At 42.1% G+C, this 16,009-nt stretch overlaps 1 protein-coding gene across 3 annotated transcripts in view; it reads left to right on the top strand.

The window, feature by feature from the left end:
• LOC124619878 (UDP-GalNAc:beta-1,3-N-acetylgalactosaminyltransferase 2-like) overlaps positions 1-16,009 on the top strand; it is a 158,858-nt gene that overhangs the window by 22,902 nt on the left and 119,947 nt on the right. For 2 of the 3 annotated variants that reach the window (XM_047146502.1, XM_047146504.1), the window contains exon 2: positions 10,843-11,064. The exons of the other annotated variant lie outside the window; for it this stretch is intronic. In XM_047146502.1, coding sequence (XP_047002458.1) covers positions 10,843-11,064 — 222 coding nt within the window. The remainder of the gene's footprint in view (positions 1-10,842; positions 11,065-16,009) is intronic. 3 annotated transcript variants of the gene reach the window in all.

Raw genomic sequence — 16,009 nt, 5'->3', positions numbered from 1 at the left:
AACATTTCATTATGGAAAGCCATCTAAGTAGCTGTGGTACAGCAGTTGATAGTGAAGTTGCACTAGTTACTCAGTTTCCGTTGTAAAATTCGGTGGTGCCACTTCATCTGTCTCACTCAGTGACTGTCAAGGGAGAAGTTGCAGATTGTGCATGGTATGGAGGACCCGTCACTGGGTTACTGGGTTGTTCATGCAAGTCATTGTGGAAGGTCAAGGCAGGATGAGGCTCGATTGGAGATGCTTGGGTCACCACGGAACTGGATGGTAAGCTGGGGTTGGAGAATCAGGTGGCTGCTCACCAGGATGGTAGAGGAAAAGTTACTTTCAGGGGCCCCACACATGTCTGTTAAAGGAGGCCACGGGATGCGTATGGATCTGTGGTCTGTCCCACGGCTGTAGGGTGTGTGACAGTCCAACTGATGGGCCCAGATTAGGGTGTCCATCTGGAAGGGAGAAGCCTTGGCAATGACATTTAGTAGTGGTAGATATAGCTTATCCAAAAGGTTGTGTTAAGGGTGAACATGAGGCCACTTTGCTGCCTGTGGTGCTCAGTTGGGGTGGTCCTTTAAATTGCTAGAAGACTACAGAGGGCATTAGATGTGGCGTGTGACATCATTTCCTTGATGAGCTGGGTTTTAAAAGTGCAGATGAAGTGTTCCAAATGACTATTGGAGGTAGAGTGAACAGGCACGATCCGAAGGTTTTGATTTCTGTTATGGGCACAAAACCATTAAAAGTCGTAGGAGATAATTGCCGTCCTGTTATCAGAAACAAGAGGTGCATCAACTGCCTTCAGGGGCAAAGACTTTTTCCAGCACCACAATAATAGCAGCAGCATTGGCCTGAGACATGCAGAACACAGAAGGGAAGTCAGGAAAGATACCTATTGCAACCAAGCACATTGAGCACAAAACCAGGCCAGCAAAATCTAAGTGGATGTGCTCCCACAGTTCTGCAGGGAGAGAACAGATGGGGAGGTGCAGCTTTTGATGGGCATGACATTTGAAACATTGGCAGACAGGTCCTTGATGTCTGAGTCAGTATTTGGCCAGAATGTGTGTTGTCAAGCCAAACTTTCCATCAGGCATGTGCCCCAATGGACAGTGCACAGGAGGCACAGTACTCGGGGCCAAAGAGGAGGAGGAATCAGATTACAGCCATGATCTGCATCCAAGACGCACAAGAGAGCCCCTCGATTTAAGTGTAGTTGGTGCCACCTTGGTTGGCATAAGTGAAAATCAGGAGTGGGAGATGTGTCCAGCCACCCGTTCTGCACAAAGCGAGTCATGGCATAACATTGGGATCTTGCAGGTGACAGCCACGAAGTTAAAGGAAAGCAAGAAATGGCTTGTTGTTAATGGAAAGGTATAAACGACCAAATCCAGATTTGAAGTGAGTTGGAAAAACACTAGTTCATGTTGGTCGAAGGCTGGAGGAGCTATCATGGGGAACTGGGACAGCCTTCCTGCATTTGCGTGTAACTTTGCTGCTATACAGTGAATAGAATAATGAAAATTAGACAAGTACAGTCCCCATTGTTGTAGATAATGGGCAGTACACTCTGGTAAGTAATGTTTGCAGCTAAAGACAGTGATCATCTACAAGAAGATGAAATTTCTGAACTGTATAAATAATAGTGAGGGCATCCCTCACCTTTATTTGAGAGTAGCATTGCTGGGAAGTAGATAAGGTCTTAATAGCATATATGATAGGGTGCTTGGTGCGCCAAGGTAGTTATGGAAGAGGACTGCACTGGTTCCAGTAGGCATCACTTACTAGTACCAAAGGCAAACCAGGGGTGTACATCATTAAAAACAGTGCCCGCTTAAAGCAATCTTGTGAAGCCTGGAAAGCTCATTGACAGCCAGGTGACCATTCGAAATGTGCCCCTCAACACCCAGGTGATGGGTGGGAGAGTTCTGCTATGTTTGCATTGAATTGATCTTACCCTGAAACATCTGTAAACCTTTGATATTCTGGTAGGCTGCATTTCATTGATTGCTGCATCACAGTTGTTAGTTGGTTCCAGTCCATTTGTCAAGAGTTTAAACTCTAAATGTATCAAGGATGTTTTCGAAAAAGAACATTTGTTCTAGTTGCCTTTAAGTCCTCTTATTGCCAGTCTGGAACAAAAGTTTGAGACTGTGAAGATGGTCCTTTGGTGTTGCACTTGTGGCCAATGTATCGTCAAGGTATGCAGAACAGCTGAAGAGATTCCAGAAGGTAATTGATTGTAATGGTAAAGGCTGTACAGTGTGTTTAGTGCAAGGTAATTTTGAGGTGCTGCATCTAAGGAAATTTGAAAATATGCCTCTGCAAGGTCTGTTTTACTGGATAAATGGCCATAGCCCAATTTTGCAAAGAGTTCTTCTGGTCCACTTCCGCATGTGTGTTGATTGTCACTTTTAAATCACCACAAAGTCTCAGTGTGCCATTGGTTTCGCTTACTGTTATTAGGGGAACGGTCCATTGACTATGGGGAATAAGTCTTAACCCACCTTCATGAGTGAAACTATCTGCCTCTGTTTTGAGAATGTCTTTAAGAGCCAAGGACACAGAGTGGGCTTTGGAAAAACATGGTGCCACCATTGCCTTAAGAGTGATATGAGCTTCGAAATTAGTTATCTTCCCTAGTCCAGGTGAGCAAATTTGGGTGTATTTACCACAGAGAGTCTGTAAGGCAGTGCAAAGCTCTTCAAATTTCGTGGTGTGCGCTGTTTCATGACACGTAAATCAAAAAATTTTGAAAGACTCTATCCCAAAAATGTTGTCCACTGTGGGGTCAACTATCACCAGAATATTTTCTGGCAAAATGATTTGGTTATAAATAAGACGGAACTTTCTTAGGCATGTGATGACATCCATAGGCTCAAAGATTTCTGTTAGCTATATGCAATGTCAGCGACCATAAACTTACATCCAAATACATTATGAGGGGTTGTTTGTCGAGATGCCCTCACTTTTGTAGATTGCTCGCTCACTTGGTCACAGCCTTAGGATGAGACATGTGTACAGCGGAACTGCTAAATCTTTGCCTCTGGTAAGTGTCCCTTTCTGCCACACTCGTGCCAAGTTGCGTGCTGATGGGGAACACACTGCATTCACGACAAAGAAAACAATATTTGCAGTTGGGCAACAGTGCTGCCACTGATTTGACTTGTTGCTGCTGGAATAGCTGTTTACGGGGTTGCTGTGGGCCCAAAGCGGGTGAAGGCCCCAACAAAGGTGGCACGAAATCTGTAATGATTGGCGCCAGAGAGCTGACTGCTGCCACCTCTTCTTTCATGGTAAAAAACTTTGGGATGTGTAGTCAATTTTGTGTGCTTCAGCTCTTTGCATTACTTCTATCAGAAAAGGATCTGATGTTCTGCTAGAAAAATCTTTTTTCCCCGAGTGCGTAAGACAAATTTGTACTATTTGCTCTTTTGCTGCATGCAGAAATGCAAGTCTCAACGATGTCACATTTGATTTAGGCTCTTTGGGGAAGAGTCTTGGAAAAGAAGATCATGTAATGATAGTAAGGTGGTGCAGGTAACAATTTAATTGGGGATGACACCAGGCACATTGCTGAGACTGGTTCTCATATTACTGTGAGATCATTAGACTGTTTAAACATGGTTGTAATTGATGCCCTCAGTCACATCATACACAGCATGGTGTGCATCTGAGTACTTCTGGTAATAGGCTTCTTGCTATTACTATAAGCAACCAGTGTGACCAAGCTGTATTCCAGTGATTCCCATTTCACAATTTCCATTTTAGGGTAAACTTAGGCAAAAAATTGAGTTGTGGAATAAATGTAGCTGCAATTCAAAAGGTTACTAGCAAAACAAAATAGTGCAGCTGAGACAAAACTATGGGTATTAAAGAAACCACATTTAGTGTCTTCCATAAAAACATCAGAAGCCTTATAAATAAAACAGATGAACTTCTCATAATCACTCAGGAAAATGTGAGGATACATGGGACTAATGCAGACTTGTACATATTAGAACATCGCATGGAAATCTTAGAAGTTGAACAGAATCATCTTGATGGATACAAGCTAATAATATTGTACTCTTGTAGAACCAATAAAGGGGGAGGAGCTACGTGGCAAAAGTGGAGTTACATCCTAGACTCTTTTGTTAATGAATATTGCGTTCAACAGCCATCTGAATGCTGTACAATAATGGTGGATTAGGAAACACACAAACTTGTGTTACTGTCATTTTACAAGTTCCCAGCAGAAAGTATCTTGAGCTACATAAGACAGGTAGAAACAGTTTAATGAGGTTATTCAGACTTAACTGGAGGCTCATTGTTTTGAAGACTAAAATTTTGATTTTGTGTCAGATAGTACTGATGAAGAGCACTTAGAGTTGTTGATGTCCAGTTTTGAAGTATTTAGCGTAGTACAATTCCCTAGGAGATTTGAAGCACACAGTGTAACAGCCGTTGACATACTGTTTTTAGACCCAACAACGTGCAGCAACTTTGATGTAAAACCTATGATCCGTGGTGTATCTGACAGTGTTGCAATAAGATATACTGACAATTAACAGATAATAGAAGAAAAGTATTGTATTGCAGAATTATAAGCAATAACCTGATCACAGTATTTAGAGAGTAATAAAGGGAAGAATTACTGGGAAAACCATGTAAACCATACAGTGTAGATGGAAAATTTAGCTCTTTCCTAAACATATTTGTACAGCATTTTGAGCCTTGTTTTTTCCTAAAACAAATAAGCTTCTAACTGAACTGAAGTGTGGATGAGGGATAGATAACTGCTGGGATTAAAGGATTTTGCGGTAGGAAGGGAGAACTCTACCTTATTCAGAGGACAAGCTGTAGTTAGGATTGAAGTTCTGCTTCCACCAATACAGGAAAAACTTCCAATCTTTTATTTAAGAAGCAAAACTTGTAACAATGCCCAAAAAATAAAACACCCCAAGAATAAGGTCAAACCAAATTGGAACCTTATTAAACAAGGCCCAAACAAAAATAATAACCAAAGTGGATTGGGACCACAGAAGTGGCTAAACTTTCTTATCATTGGGTCATGAAATTCAATAATTATTTCCCTGCAGTGGCAACAAATACCATACTTATTAGTAAACAGTGCAATAAAGATACATTAGATTTACGTGTGTGAACACTATGTGAACCACCAACAGACATTAGTTTCAAAAATATAACCCCAAGGAAATTACGAAATTCATCAGATCATTCTAAAGTAGTAATTGTGTGGGCTATGATGGTGTTTCTACCCGAATATTAAAATCTTGTGATGACTTGATTGAATCCTCATGAAGCTATCTCTGTAATCAGTCAATGACTTAAATTTAACTTACTGCCACCCACCTATAAAAGTGTGTATAGGAGGAACACCTCTTAATTACATACCTATTTCGCTCCTTTATTTATTTGAAAAGTGTAGGAGACAGTGGCTTACAATAGAATACTGACTCACTCAATTGAGCTGAACTTAACAGCCCCTCATTTTGGATTTCATATGGGATTCTTCATAGCCAAACAAATACAAGGCCCCATTAATGAAGCCTTGGCAGAGATAAACAGTTATGCTATATTTTGTAACTTTGCCAAAGCCTATGATACTTGACAAACCAGCCTGTTATACCTGACAAACTGAAGTGTCAGGTTGTTAATGGCACTTCACTTATGTGGATGGAGTATTGTCTTCATAACAGAAAGCACAGAGTATTGTTGACAGATTGTATCACAGACTTGAATCTGACCTGGTCATTTATACAAGTTAGCACCAGCACATCTTACAAAATCAGTTGATGGAGAATCCAGGACAGAATAACAATAATATGAAGAGATTGCTAATGAACACGTAGAGAGTGGCAGACAGGCACATTGAAAAAAGACTGTCAGATACTATTAGTCATCAGACTAAGACCTCCTTCAGATGTAGAGAAAACAAAAGGTTCACATATTCACACATCTATAAAACACACACACACACACACACACACACACACACACACACACACACAGAAAGAGAGAGAGAGAGAGAGAGAGAGAGAGAGAGGGGGGGGGGGCACTCACACTCACTCACTCACTCACTCACTCACTCATCATCCCTGAGTGTCACAGAATTGTGGTTGGACCATAGTACCCGGAAATGACAGTGACCATGTGTGGGTGAGCTATGCATGTGTGTGTCTTTTCTGCTGTCCATGTCTGATATAGGACTTTGTCACACAGCTCATCAGTCTTTTCTCAGCATCCCTGCTGTGACTAAGCTTTTCCTCCATGTAGTGAGTAGCAATCTATCCTTCTCATACATCTTGTTGAAATATTTTTAACTCTCTCAGAAATCTTACACTCATTCCCAATATGTTTACTTTTTAACAGCTTTTGGTGCTGAAATGAAAATCAGCTTCAGCTGAAATGTGATTTCCACTATCACAGTAGAAAAAAATGTTGTTGTTGTTCTGATCTTCAGTCCCAAGACTGGTTTGATACAGCTCTCCATGCTGCTCTATCCTGTGCAAACTTCTTCATCTCCTAGTACCTACTGCAACCTACATTCTTCTGAATGTGCTTAGTGTATTCATCTCTTGGTCTCCCTCTATGATTTTTATCCTCCACACTGCCCTCCAATACTAAATTGGTGATCCCTTGATGCCTCAGAACATGTCCTACCAACCAATCCCTTCTTCTAGTCAACTTGTGCCACAAACTCCTCTTCTCCCCAATTCTATTCAATACCTCCTCATTAGTTATGTGATCTACCCATCTAATATTCAGCATTCTTCTGTAGCACCACATTTCAAAAGCTTCTATTCTCTTCTTGTCCAAACTATTTATCGTCCATGTTTCACTTCCATACATGGCTGCACTCCATACAAATACTTTCAGAAACGACTTCCTGACACTTAAGTCTATACTCGACATTAACAAATTCCTCTTCTTCAGAAACGCTTTCCTTGCCATTGCCAGTCTACATTTTATATCCTCTCTACTTCGACCATCATCAGTTATTCTGCTCCCCAAATAGCAAAACTCCTTTACTACTTTAAGTGTCTCAATTCCTAATCTAATTCCCTCAGCATCACTCGACTTAATTGCTTTTGTTGATGTTCATCTTATATCCTCCTTTCAAGTCACTATCCATTCTGTTCAATTGCTCTTCCAAGTCCTTTGCTGTCTCTGATAGAATTACTATGTCATCGGCAAACCTGAAAGTTTTTATTTCTTCTTCATGGATTTTAATACCTACTCCGAATTTTTCTTTTGTTTCCTTTACTGCTTGCTCAATATACAGATTGAATAACATCGGGGAGAGGCTACACCCCTGTCTCACTCCCTTCCCAACCACTGCTTCTCTTTCATGCCCCTCGACTCTTATAACTGCCATCTGGTTTCTGTACAAATTGTAAGTAGCCTTTTGCTCCCTGTATTTTATCCCTGCCACCTTCAGAATTTGAAAAAGAGTATTCCAGTCAAAATTGTCAAAAGCTTTCTCTAAGTCTACAAATGCTAGAAACGTAGGTTTGTCTTTTCTTAATCTAGCTTCTAAGATAAGCTGTAGGGTCAGTATTGCCTCACGTGTTCCAACATTTCTATGGAATCCAAACTGATCTTCCCAGAGGTCGGCTTCTACCAGTTTTTCCATTCGTATGTAAAGAATTCGCGTTAGTATTTTGCAGCTGTGGCTTATTAAACTGATAGTTCGGTAATTTTCACATCTATCAACAACTGCTTTCTTTGGGATTGGAACTATTATATTCTTCTTGAAGTCTGAGGGTATTTCACCTGTTTCACACATTTTGCTCACCAGATGGTAGAGATTTGTCAGGACTGGCTCTCCCAAGGCTGTCAGTAGTTCTAATGGAATGTTGTCTACTCCTGGGGCCTTGTTTCGACTTAGGTCTTTCAGTGCTTCACGCAGCACTATATCTCCCATATCATCTGCATTTACATCCACTTCCATTTCCATAATATTGCCCTCAAGTACAGCGCCCTTGTATAGACCATCGATGTACTCCTTCCACCTTTCTGCTTTCCCTTCTTTGCTTAGCACTGGGTTTCCATCTGAGGTCTTGATATTCATACAAGTGGTTCTCTTTTCTCCAAAGGACTCTAATTTTCCTGTAGGCAGTATCTATCTTACCCCTAGTGAGGCAGGCCTCAACATCCTTACATTTGTCCTCTTGCCATCCCTGCTTAGCCATTTTGCACTTCCTTTCGATCTCGTTTTTGACACGTTTGTATTCCTTTTTGCCTGCTTCAGTTATTGCATTTTTATATTTTCTTCTTTCATCAATTAAATTTAATATTTCTTCTGTTACCCAAGGATTTCTACCAGCCCTAGACTTTTTACCTACTTGATCCTCTACTGCCTTCACTACTTCATCCCTCAAAGCTACCCATTCTTCTTCTTCTGTATTTCTTTCCCCCATTCCTGTCAATTTTTCCATTATACTCTCCCTGATACTCTGTACAACCTCTGGTTTAGTCAGTTTATCCAGGTCCCATCTCCTTAAATTCCCACGTTTTTGCAGTTTCTTCAGTTTTCATATACAGTTCATAACCAATAGATTGTGGTCAGAGTCCACATCTGCCCCTGGAAATGTCTTACAATTTAAAACCTGGTTCCTGACTCTCTGACTTGTTGTTGTTGTTGTTGTTGTTGTTGTGGTCTTCAGTCCTGAGACTGGTTTGATGCGGCTCTCAATGCTACCCTATCCTGTGCAAGTTTCTTCATCTCCCAGTACCTACTGCAACCTACATCTTTCTGAATCTGCTCAATGTATTCATCTCTTGGTCTCCCTCTACGATTTTTACACTCCACGCTGCCCTCCAATGCTAAATTTGTGATCCCTTGATGCCTCAGAACATGTCCTACCAACCGGTCCCTTCTTCTCGTCAAGTTGTGCCACAAACTCCTCTTCTCCCCAATTCTATTCTCTCTGTCTTACCATTATATAATCTGTCTGAAACCTGTCAATATCTCCAGGCTTCTTCCATGTATACAACCTTATTTTGTGATTCTTGAACCAAGTGTTAGCTATGATTAAGTTATGCTCTGTGCAAAATTCTACCAGACGGCTTCCTTTTAAATTCTTCCCCCCTATCCATAATCACCTGCTACGTTTCCTTCTCTTCCTTTTCCTACTACTGAATTCCAGTCACTCATGACTTAAATTTTCATCTCCCTTCACTATTTGTATAATTTCTTTTATCTCCTCATACATTTCTTTAATTTCTTCGTCATCTGCAGAGCTAGTTGGCATATAAACTTGTACTACTGTAGTAGGCATGGGCTTCGTGTCTATCTTGACCACAATAATGCGTTCACTCTGCTGTTTGTAGTAGCTTACTCGCACTCCTATTTTTTTGTTCATTATTAAACCTACTCCTGCATGACCCCTATTTGACTTTGTATTTATAACCCTGTATTCACCTGACCAAAAGTCTTGTTCCTCCTGCCACCGAACTTCACTAATTCCCACTATATCTAACTTTATCGTATCCATTTCCCTTTTTAAATTTTCTAACCTACCTGCCCGATTAAGGGATCTGACATTCTACGCTCCGATTCATAGAACGCCAGTTTTCTTTCTCCTGATAACATCGTCCTCTTGAGTAGTCCCCGCCCGGAGATCCGAATGGGGGACTATTTTACCTCCGGAATATTTTACCCAAGAGGACGCCATCATCATTTAATCATACAGTGAAGCTGCATGCCCTCGGGAATAATTACGGCTGTAGTTTCTCCTTGCTTTCAACCGTTCGCAGTACCAGCACAGCTAGGCCATTTTGGTTAGTGTTACAAGGCCAGATCAGTCAATCATGCAGACTGTTGCCCCTTCAACTACTGAAAAGGCTGCTGCCCCTCTTCAGGAACCACACGTTTGTCTGGCCTCTCAACAGATACCCTTCGTTATGGTTGCACCTACGGTACGGCCATCTGTATTGCTGAGGCACTCAAGCCTCCCCACCAACGGCAAGGTCCATGGTGTTTTTTTATAGAAGACAATGAAGAGCCATAAAAATTATGTAGACCTTGCCTTCTTACCTAGGGAACAGACAGGAACTGGTGAGAAGACATTTCACAAGCTCCCATTAAGATAAAATAAGAAATTGGAAATCCCTACCAATTCAAATGAAAACAGCTCCTGAGCTTCTCTTTCTGCAAATTTTCTTGATATCTAGATTTAAGGACTGAAAAGTTCTATTGGCTTCATGAGAAGTAGCAGTATTTCATGTAAAGCTGCATGCCACATAGTAATGTACTATAAAAAGGACTCAGTGTTTAAAGATGTAGATATATATTTTATTTAAAACATAACATTGCAATCAAGTAAATATTAAGATACTAACAGCAAATGAACACCAACTGTATAATATAACTGAGTAGGCAGCACCATTTCGCAAAGTAACAGCTCTGTTGCTAGTTTACTTAATTACAATTAGCTGGCATAAGCACGAACATTACTAAGCACTGCAGTGAGAGCTTTTTGTTAATAGTGTATAAATATTAAGTTTTATATTTGCTAGTCTTTAGCTGATTTATACCTTGGGACTCATTCCACATCCCTGAAAGTTCTCCTTCGTGATGGAATCTATGGGACACAATGAATAAGTGAGTGAATGAGTAAAAAACTTCTTGTCACCGAAAAAGGGGTTACTCATAATTCAACTAATCATCAATAAATATATTGTTCACTGTTTCCTGCTCGGCAAACTGCATGCATACATTAACTGTAAATTTATTGTTACATAAGACAATGGTGATTTTAAGTTATGAAAGAATTTCATTTCGGTTTTTAAGTTAATCCACTAGTGTACTGAGTTTTAAATAAGGAATTGGTATTCTTACAGATGTATTGCACCGCAATAAAGTGATGTTGGTAATTGGGATTTTATCAGCACAGAACAATTCTGAAAGAAGACAAGCAGTCAGAGACACGTGGATAAATCTTATTAAAGGCGATGCAAGAATTAAATATTATTTTGTGATTGGGTCTGAAGTTTGTCCAGTACATCCTTCTGATAGGTCTGATGAGTGGTCTTGTGAAAACTGGCAAATCTCGCTTCCTAAAGGTAAGATTTTATATTTGGAAAAAGGGTCATCATCATATTTTAAAGAAATATTGCAAGTAGTGTCAAATAAAATTTGATGGTCTCATGGCAGTTTCAAATAGTTGTTGTCAATCTAAAATAGATGAATATTTCAAGTTTCATTCAAGATGTGTTGCCGTAGGACTGTTGAAGTACATTTAAAAGGGTTAGAATGAGATTCTAAATTCTTTCTGGGTGGGAAAATGTTGAAAAAGTTGTGGTATGCAGTAAATTATGGGCTTTACAAAGAAACAATTGACAGCGAATGGTACTGTGGAATGCCTAGTATGTTACACTTGGTGGCAAAATCATAATGCTTGTAGAGCCAAAAGAGACTGTTAAAATAACAGTTCTTTGCAATTTTATTCAGAGTTAATAATAAAACCACCAACAAAATTATACACTCCTGGAAATTGAAATAAGAACACCGTGAATTCATTGTCCCAGGAAGGGGAAACTTTATTGACACATTCCTGGGGTCAGATACATCACGTGATCACACTGACAGATCCACAGGCACATAGACACAGGCAACAGAGCATGCACAATGTCGGCACTAGTACAGTGTATATCCACCTTTCACAGCAATGCAGGCTGCTATTCTCCCATGGAGACGATCGTAGAGATGCTGGATGTAGTCCTGTGGAACGGCTTGCCATGCCATTTCCACCTGGCGCCTCAGTTGGACCAGCGTTCGTGCTGGACGTGCAAACCGCGTGAGACGATGCTTCATCCAGTCCCAAACATGCTCAATGGGGGACAGATCCGGAGATCTTGCTGGCCAGGGTAGTTGACTTACACCTTCTAGAGCACGTTGGGTGGCACGGGATACATGCGGATGTGCATTGTTCTGTTGGAACAGCAAGTTCCCTTGCCGGTCTAGGAATGGTAGAACGATGGGTTCGATGATGGTTTGGATGTACCGTGCACTATTCAGTGTCCCCTCGACGATCACCAGTGGTGTACGGCCAGTGTAGGAGATCGCTCCCCACACCATGATGCTGGGTGTTGGCCCTGTGTGCCTCGGTCGTATGCAGTCCTGATTGTGGCGCTCACCTGCACGGCGCCAAACACGCATACGACCATCATTGGCACCAAGGCAGAAGCGACTCTCATCGCTGAAGACGACACGTCTCCATTCGTCCCTCCATTCACGCCTGTCGCGTCACCACTGGAGGCGGGCTGCACGATGTTGGGGCGTGAGCGGAAGACGGCCTAACGGTGTGCGGGACCGTAGCCCAGCTTCATGGAGACGGTTGCGAATGGTCCTCGCCAATACCCCAGGAGCAACAGTGTCCCTAATTTGCTGGGAAGTGGCGGTGCGGTCCCCTACGGCACTGCGTAGGATCCTACGGTCTTGGCGTGCATCCGTGCGTCGCTGCGGTCCGGTCCCAGGTCGACGGGCACGTGCACCTTCCGCCGACCACTGGCGACAACATCGATGTACTGTGGAGACCTCACGCCCCACGTGTTGAGCAATTCGGCGGTACGTCCACCCGGCCTCCCGCATGCCCACTATATGCCCTCGCTCAAAGTCCGTCAACTGCACATACGGTTCACGTCCACGCTGTCGCGGCATGCTACCAGTGTTAAAGACTGCGATGGAGCTCCGTATGCCACGGCAAACTGGCTGACACTGACGGCGGCGGTGCACAAATGCTGCGCAGCTAGCGCCATTCGATGGCCAACACCGCGGTTCCTGGTATGTCCGCTGTGCCGTGCGTGTGATCATTGCTTGTACAGCCCTCTCGCAGTGTCCGGAGCAAGTATGGTGGGTCTGACACACCGGTGTCAATGTGTTCTTTTTTCCATTTCCAGGAGTGTATTTGAATTTGGTAGGGATTTGTAAAAGCTGTTTCGTGTAACTAGTGGATACGATGGTGGATCTTACTTTGCTTAAAATGTAAAAGGAATTTGATTATGTTGATTGCATTGTGTACAGAAAGTAGGAGTCAGGCAGCAGCAGCTGGCCGAGACACATTCAGCAACAGGAAAGTAACTGATTTTGTCACTTTTATGAGTTCCTAACCAGGAGTGAATTTTATGATATCATTTGTGTGCTTTAATAGTTCAGTTTCTTGAGTTTCTGCTTGTTAATTTAATATCTAGTAGCCACAGTTCTTGCGCTTTCGTTTGCATCGGAAAGTAAACCAGTTTTGTGACATATTACAGTTTTCTAATCGGGCGAATTATTTAGTTTCACCTGAGTACTTCGGTAGTTAGGTTTTTGAATCTCTGTGTATTAATATAATTTTTTAGACACAGTTCCTGTGTTTCCGTCAGTGTCTAGAGTAGAGTTGTGCAACATGTGCCGATAGTCTATTTATCTGCATAGTTTAGTTTTCCACCGTCTTTAGCATGGACAGGTACTGCGATTGTTGTGTGTGGATTCGAGCCAAGTCGGTGACACTTTGCTCTCAACTCCAGGCTGTGATGGCTTCGGTTACACAGCTTGAGGCTGCAGTGAATGGGCACCACTGTTGTGGGCCGGCCTTGGGGATCCACCGGACATCTCGCACATCCGAGTCCTCCGATCGGTCCTCACCAGTGGCCAGTCCAGTTACTGCTCACACTGAGGTTGACCCCTCACCTGTTGTCAAGTGGGAGGTCACCTGGGACGTAGCAGGTGGTGAAAGACTTCCCAGGTGGCTACACGTAAGGCCTCCCTGGTTTGTCTGACAAATAGATTCTAGGTGGTGTCTGTGGCTGACACTGTCACTGAGTGAGATGCCGTCGCCTGTCCTGTTTCAGAGGAAACCTCTCACCCTTCAAGATCCAGACAATCACAGAGGGTGGGATTATTTATAGTTGGGAGCTCTAACGTTAGATGCGTTATGGGGCCCTTAGCGACATGGCTGCCAAGATGGGAAAGAAAACCAATATGCACTCCGTGTGCATATCGGGTGGAGTCATTCCAGACGTGGAATGGGTCCTCCCGGATGCCATGAGGAGCACAGGGTGCAGCCAACTGCAGGTGGTTGCTCACATCAGTACCAATGATGTGTGTCACTTGGGATCAGAAGAGATTCTCTCTGGTTTTGAGCAGCTAACACAAGTGATAAAGGCTGTCAGTCTTGCTTGCAAGATGAAAGCAGAGCTGACCATTTGCAGCATAGTCGGCAGAACCAATTGCAGACCCCTGCTACAGAGCTGAGTGGAGGAATCAGAGGCTCAGATGGTTCTGGAGCTGTGTAGGCTGCAGATTCCTCGACTTGGGTTTCAGGTTCTGCTGAATAGGTCAGGTGTCCACTATACACAGGAGGTGTTTACACAGGTAGCAGGGGCTGTGTGGTGTGGTTTTTTTTTAGGTTAGAGGGTCTTGGGGAAAACAAGAAGGACTTCAGTCACAAAGGGTGCAGGGCGAACACAGGAAGAATGTAGATACAGGAACCATCGGTATAACAGTTGTAAATTGTCATAGGTGTGTTGGGAAAGTACCAGAGTTCTAAGCGCTAATAGAAAGCACCAACACTCAAATCGTTGTAGGCTCTGAAAGCTGGGCAAAGCAGGAGATAATCTCAGCCGAAATTTTTGCAAAGGAGCTAACGGTGTTCCGAAAGGATTGGCTAAACATGGTTGGTGGCGGCATGTTGGTTGCTGTTAGAAGTAGTTTATCTTGTCACGAAATTGAAGTAGATAGTTCCTGTGAGGTAGTATGGGCAGGGGTCGTTGTTGGCAGCCGGAATAAAATAATAACTGGATCCTTTTACCGACCTCCTAATCCAGATGATACAGTTGCTGAAAGGTTCAAAGAAAACTTGAGTTTGATTTAAGACACATACCCGACTCATACAATAATAGTTGGTGGTGACTTTAATTTACCCTCAATATGTTGGTGAAAATACATGTTTAATTCTGGAGGTAGGCATAAAACATCATCTGAAATTGTGCTAAACGCATTCTCTGAAAATTATTTTGAGCAGTTAGTTCATGAGCCCAAGCAAATAGTAAACGGTTGTGAAAACACACTTGACCTCGTAGCAACAAATAATCCTTAGTTAATAACGAGCATCAAAACAGATACAGGGATTAGTGGACACTTGGTTGTTGTAGCAAGATTGAATATTGTAACCCCTAAATCCTCCAAAAATAAAAACTTTGAACATAGCTGCTAAGGTTCAGTGACCATGTCAGAATTATATCAGAAACAAATAAGCCCTTGGTCACAAATATTAAGTCAAAATTGACCAGGTTTCAACGCTACTATGAATGTCTTCTTCAGAATTAAGCTAACTGTTGTAAGACATATTAGGTATATAATGTATTAATAAAACTAAAGTTTGTACTGACAGGAAAGAGATGCAGTACTTACAAGTCACATTTAAAAAAATCTAATCCGGAAAGGCGACGTCATGAATAGTTGTCAATAAGATGGCGAGCTGCTAAGGGCTGCTCGTACTTGATTGAACAAAGGTTGCAACCCTTATAAACGTTTTGGGAGACAATCTGAGCAGCCATCTTAGGTTGTTTGCAGATGACACTGTCATTTATCAACTAATAAAGTCATGAGAAAATCAAAATAAATTGCAAAACTATTTAGAAATGATATCTGAATGGTGTAAAAAATTGGCAGTCGACCCTAAATAACAAAAAGTGTGAGGTCAACCATATGAGTGCTAAAAGGAATCCATTGAAGTTCAGTTACATGAGAAATCAGTAAAATCTAAATGCCGTAAATTCAACTAAATACCTAGGAATTACAATTACAGACAACTTAAATTAGAAGGAACACACAGAAAGTATTGTGGGGAAGGCTAACCAAAGACTACGTTTTATCAGCAGGACACTTACAAGGGAACCTCCCCATCGCACCCCCCTCAGATTTAGTTATAACTTGGCACAGTGGATAGGCCTTGAAAAACTGAACACAGATCAATTGCGAAAACAGGAAGAACTTGTGTGGAACTGTGAAAAAATAAACAAAATA

Source organism: Schistocerca americana, chromosome 6 (assembly GCF_021461395.2).
Source record: "Schistocerca americana isolate TAMUIC-IGC-003095 chromosome 6, iqSchAmer2.1, whole genome shotgun sequence".
Classification (NCBI taxonomy): Eukaryota; Metazoa; Arthropoda; class Insecta; order Orthoptera; family Acrididae; genus Schistocerca; species Schistocerca americana.
This window is presented reverse-complemented; position numbering and strand designations above follow the sequence as displayed.